General features: G+C 39.5%; 1 protein-coding gene across 1 annotated transcript; it reads left to right on the top strand.

Moving 5' to 3' along the window:
• Positions 1-3,072: 3,072 nt before the first annotated feature.
• Positions 3,073-5,001, top strand: LOC122024530 (LOB domain-containing protein 6-like). The gene is made up of 3 exons (XM_042583183.1): positions 3,073-3,240; positions 3,572-4,391; positions 4,828-5,001. The coding sequence occupies exon 2, from the start codon at positions 3,601-3,603 to the stop codon at positions 4,372-4,374; it is 774 nt and encodes a 257-aa protein (XP_042439117.1). The 5' UTR covers positions 3,073-3,240; positions 3,572-3,600; the 3' UTR covers positions 4,375-4,391; positions 4,828-5,001.
• The last annotated feature ends 1,026 nt before the right edge of the window (positions 5,002-6,027 follow it).

Consider the following 6,027-nt stretch of genomic DNA (forward strand, 5'->3'; position numbering starts at 1 on the left):
GGACTCTTTTTTCTTCTCCTTCTTTTCTTTGTTCTTCTTCTTGCTATTTTTGCCTGCAACCAAAGCTATACATTTCTCCTTATGAATTGCATTGTCTTTATTCATATAATTCTAGTTCACAAAATAATTTATCTAGTTTAACAATTGACAAATCCTTTAAAACCTTATAGACATCAACCATTGATGACCATAGTGAGTTTCTTGGGAAGGATTTAAGAGCATATCTAATAAGATCTCGGTTCTCCACACTTTCTCCAATCAAATAAAGACTATTTAGAAGTTCCTTGAATCTCCCATGTAAATTACTTACTGTTTCTCCTTCCTTCATGATGAAATTTTGCATTTGGTTTATTAGAAGGTCCCTCTTAGAAATTCTTGAGTTCTTTATGTCTTCATTTAGCTCAATGAACTTGTCCTACAATTCCTTGGCACTCTTGAATGGACCAACTTTGTTGAGTTGCTTTGAACTCAGTCCGCATTAAAGGGTTATGGTAGCCTTAACATTTGTTTGTGCCTTCCACTTTTGTAAAGAAGACCATTAAGAGGATTCCAGAATTTGTCCATCTTCTGAAGTTGGCACCATGAATCCCTCGGTCACAAAGAACCAGTTATCGATTTCAGTCATGTGGTAGTTCTCTATGCGACTCTTCCAATAGACACAGTTGTTTCCTTCATAGTAGGATGGTCGAGTAGTACTATGACCCTCTTCAAAGACATATTTACAACTCTAGACTTTTCCTCCTTTGGATGTGAGTCCTCCGAAGCAACCTTACTATGATACTACTTGTTAGGACATTTGAGAGTAGGGGGTGAATAGTTCACTTCAATTCTTTTTCTTGATTTTACAGTGGATATTTGAAGTTGAGCACACCATAATGCTAACACTTTGATTTATTTAGTATCCACCTCCTTTAAATGATTAATCCAAGAGTCCATACCAACAATCAAAACTTTCACTATGAACTCTCATTCTCGAAATAATACTGAAGGTGGAGAAATCTCTTATAGTAGTATTATGGTTTACAGCTCTCACTCAAGTAAAAACAAAGCACAAAGAAGAAGTAGAAGATATTACAGATGAAGGACGATTCTCCTTCTTTGAGTTGCTTGAGAGTGTCACAAATGAGAGCTTGATCTTGATCTTGGGCACAAAGAGTGCAACAAAGCAATGAAATAGCAGTCTCTTCTCGTGCCCTAAGTTCCTTTTTAAATGCTTTAGAATATGGCTGTTTCTCTGCTTTTTAGTGGCCACTAATAGATTGGTAAAAAACTTCAATCGATTATTGATTGTTTAACTATCTGTTGAATGGTCATTAACTCTAGATTACCAGCTAAGATGATCCCATTTTGAATCCTAATCGATTGGTAGTTCTAACAATCGATTATATATCTTAATCAATTTGGTAGTCTTCTGTTTTCTTGGGAAACTTCTGTCAATTGATTGATCCAATCAATTAATAAGTCCTAATCGATTGACCAATCGATTTAGGAGATTTTTATGCTTTCAAGGAAAACCTTCTAATCAATTACACCAATCGATTGATAATGCCCCAATCAATTAGTGAATCAATTTGAAATACTTCTGTGCTAAAAAAGACAGTTCCTAATCGATTGTACCAATCGATTAGACTTGATTAATCGATTGGTTGATCAATTTGGAATGCTTCTATGTTGGCAAAGAAGGCTTCTAATCAATTGCATCAATCGATTAGGCAGTTCCTAATCGTTAGGTTGATCAATTTGGAATGCTTCTGTGTGCTTGAGTTTGATTACCAATTGATTAACAATTCGTGTCAATCGATTGGTACACCATTTGGCTAACCCTGGAATTTCGGGTTTACACCAATCAATTGTTAATGGAAACTCCAAAATTTGAGGTTTTAGGATTTTTGGGTTTTAGCTCACTAATTTTCATCAATCAATTGCTAAACCCTAAAATAGAGATTTTTCAATCCCTAAATCCTCAAGCACATATTCCATTTAATGTAGCAATCAAAACTAATTACCTCATGTAGATGAACCTTTTGTTCCCCGGGCTTGGTACCTAGAGTTTCCTCATCTCTGAGTCTTCATCTACCCTAGCATCTGATCTCTTGATCTGCTCGGGTTCCCACCTTTTGTTAAGAATCTGGTCCTCAATCTTCTTGGAATTGTCTTGCCTTGCATCCAGTCTTCCAATCTACAAGGACTTCTTCTTGTCAAGAATTCGACCCTCGACTTTCTTTGACTTCTCTTACCTTGCATCCGGTCTTTTGACCTGTAAGGACTTTTTCTTACAAAGAATCTCATCCTCGATCTTCTTGGACTTCTTTTATCCTATAAACTTGTAACTCAGGTTAGATCCAACGTATTAACCTAAATTTAAATAATTGTCAATCATTAAAACTTCTCATCTAGGGCATGATTGTACTACAGACCGATCCAACCTCACAGAAGTTTCCATCGACACTAGGATAAGTCGGGAAGTGCAGATGGATTCTGGCGGACTGCCTAGGTAAGGCTATAAATGAATCGAACATTCATGAACAAATTTGATATTTGACTTGATAATAACTTACTTATATTCGTTCAATACACACAATATCAATTAAATAAATAAATTTGAATAAACTCATTAAATTAAATAAGTTTTAGCACATATGTATTTAACTCATTAATATTTATGAATCATGTTTATGAATAATGTTCATAAATAATATTTTTGAATAATATTTATCAATATATTAAATAAATAAAAAAAATTTAAAATCTACAATGCACTAAAATTGGCTGCTAGACAAGAAACTTCTAAATTTAGTTTAGTAGTTGATTAAAAATTTAAGAACTCAATATATAAATAAAAAAAAAGGGGCTAGATTCATATAGCCTAGGATGTAACGGTAAAGCAATTGACGCTGTGAGATTGAATGATTACTTTTAATTTTATTAAGGCGTTCTATATATATATCTTAAAATACCTTTTAATATTTTAAAAAACAAAAGGCTACCTTTTTTTTTATCACATCCTTTATCACAACATCCTTCTGCCCACAACTTACATCATCACAATCTTTCACCTTCTTCGCCACATCAATCACACCACCTCATTAAATATAATTATCCTCCCCCTTCCCACCTCCCTCTTCTCTTCTCTATCTCTTACCATCCTTCCCTTCATAGCCCATCCAACCCCCAGAACACAGCTCAGAGAGAAGAAAGCGAAAAAAGAAGTATTCATTACCTGCATCAAATCACAGAAAGGTATTACAGAGCACCAGTTTCTTCTCCTTCCTCCAACGTTTTCCATAGAATTATGCCTTTTAATTTCCCCCTCAATCAAAACCTCAAAAATAGCATGGCATCATGCACCCTTCCAAGTCTTCTCAGAAGCCCTAGCTACTTTATTGTTTGACTGCTGATTACAACAGACATGCATCTCTGTTCCTTTTTCCTCACCAGAGATCTGACCTCGTATCTTTTTTTCCACTCATATCTTTTTGTCCTTGTTTTTTGTTTTCCCTTCCTTAATTTATTTTTTTAGGAAACTGAATAACAATATATATATGATCGCTTGATCGGTTTGTGGAGGTAGAAGGGAGGCCGGGAGGGTGATTCCATCAAATGGCGTCGTCGTCTTCGGTGGTGCAGGTGTCGTCGTCGTCCGGGTCTGCGGAGGAGGCTGCGGCGGCGGCAGTGGCGGCGGCGGCGGCGGCGTCATCGACGAGTTCGCCGTGCGCGGCGTGCAAGTTTTTGCGGCGGAAGTGCCAGCCGGACTGCGTGTTCGCGCCGTACTTCCCGCCGGACCAGCCTCAGAAGTTCGTGCACGTGCACCGGGTGTTCGGCGCCAGCAACGTCACCAAGCTCCTCAACGAGCTGCACCCGCTGCAGCGGGAGGACGCCGTCAACTCCCTCGCCTACGAGGCCGACATGCGCCTCTTCGACCCGGTCTACGGCTGCGTCCGCGTCATCTCCATCCTCCAGCACCAACTCCACCAGCTCCAGATCGATCTCTCCCGCGCTAAGTCTGAGCTCTCCAAGTACCAGTCCGCCGCCGCCGTTGCCCCGCACCCCTCCTTCCTCGACCACCAAGCCGGCCTCCCTTTCGTCGGCGCGCTCACGGGTTTCGAGTTCGGCCGCGACATCCCACAAAGCGCTGGCCACGGCATCAGCCGCCGCCAGATCATGATGCCAAGGAACCACCACACCGACGCGGATCTGCTGTCCGCCAGCCTCAGTGCCACAACTGCTAACGGAGAGTACCACGCGGGCCTCTTGCCGGATATGAGCGCTGCCGCGGCATCGCCAGCCGCCATCGGGCTGTTCGGCGTGCGCCAGTACTCTAGGCAGAGCGCCGGCGGCGGCGGCGACGAGCAATCCAGCGTCGGTTCTCTGTAACGATCCATCTCCAAAAGGTTAGTGCGCACCGTGAAATTAAAGTTAAATCTTAAATTATAAGTCGTGGAGAAATTAAAGAAATTGCTCATAACCTAGCATTTTACTCTTCCATTCTCTCAGTAAATTCTTCAATATTCTTCTGCTACACCTTTATTAACAGTTACTTCAGGAACTGTTTTGATTTCATGTTTTGTTTAAGGATTATCACTTTAATATGTTGGTGATTTTATGCTCTCCAATCATGCTTGAATTGAATTAGCTCCTAAATCATATCTGCAAGTACAGATTAACTTTATCGATCTTGTCATGAAATCTAAGAATAATATATGCACAATTTTTTAGGTAAAACTGATCGTATTGAGTCTGATGCCTTACTGGTTCATCAGGGACGAAAGAAATCGTTTTGTGCGGTGAATATTGCTTTATGTATAATTTCTGATGCCTGAGCTGCAGGTTAATTTAAACACTGGAGCATGGTTTACTGGAGGGATGGATCACGTTTAGTCAAACTACAAAGAACTGAATTCTCCTTTATATGTCTGCTACATGATTATCTTATTTAGAAATGCTTTGTTCCATCTCAAGTGAGATCATTCTATATACCGGACAATTTGCATGCTCTTGTTATGTGGCATCTCCTTTCTTAATTTATATATATATGTTTGTTTAATTTTATATAATTGTATAACCTTAAAGTGGACTCCATGGACGGAGTAGGGAGACAAAAGGGATGGAGACTCAATCCCTATAAACATAAAAGTATATTCACTGTATCTTTCTTCTTTACACACACATCATCGTTTCCTTTGCTTGTGGATCGGCAACTTCGCCATTGGAATCCCAAGAAGGTCAATCTCGAGATCGTAACCCTCATCAAAGCCTTTTAGGGTATCTTATTCAGCAAGGTCGGTTGGTAGGAGAAAGTAGGGCGATAGTATGCAAGGCATTAAAGTTTGTGCAGGGAGAGAGACTGGAAAATATGTATGATATCCACCGCAATGATGACTTTGTGGGTTAATCTTAAAGGCTATCGCACCGCCGCCCGAGCCTCTCCTTCAGCGGGCGGCTTCACCGTCGGAGGTGGCTCCCGCTACCGGAGGAGGAGCCATGCGACATGCTTCTTCCATGCGATCAATGCGTCTCTTGCATTGCATGCGTGATTCTTTAACAATAGTTAATCCGGAAAAATGTAAAAATTATAAAAGGAAGGGATGTTTAAGGAAAATATGAAAAGCAATCAAAATACATTTCGATTAATTTTGATATTGTGCCAAAAGGTGTGAATGAGCTGAGAGGGAAAAGAATAGAAGATGAATGAATGATGAATGAGGGGGTGAAGGAAAGGAAAGGAAGGAAAGTGCTTATTTTGACCTTTTCTGCGTCTTGGAGTTTGGCGAGGAAGTTGCACGGTCTTTAAGGGAGAAGGGAAGACAAGGGGAGGAGAGAAAAGAAGGGAGACAGGTGGGACTCATGAGAGTGTGTATATTTGCAAAATTCAAAAAGAATAAAAATTAAAAGACCTGCTTAATTATATAAATCATCCAAAGGGTATTTTTAAAAAAATGTTTAAAAAACTCCTGATATTTTATATAGTTTTTGTTTTTATTACTTCAATAAAAAAAAATAATTTCAGTTAAGCTCATTGATTATTTT

The sequence above is a fragment of the Zingiber officinale genome, chromosome 9B (assembly GCF_018446385.1).
Source record: "Zingiber officinale cultivar Zhangliang chromosome 9B, Zo_v1.1, whole genome shotgun sequence".
Lineage (NCBI taxonomy): Eukaryota > Viridiplantae > Streptophyta > Magnoliopsida > Zingiberales > Zingiberaceae > Zingiber > Zingiber officinale.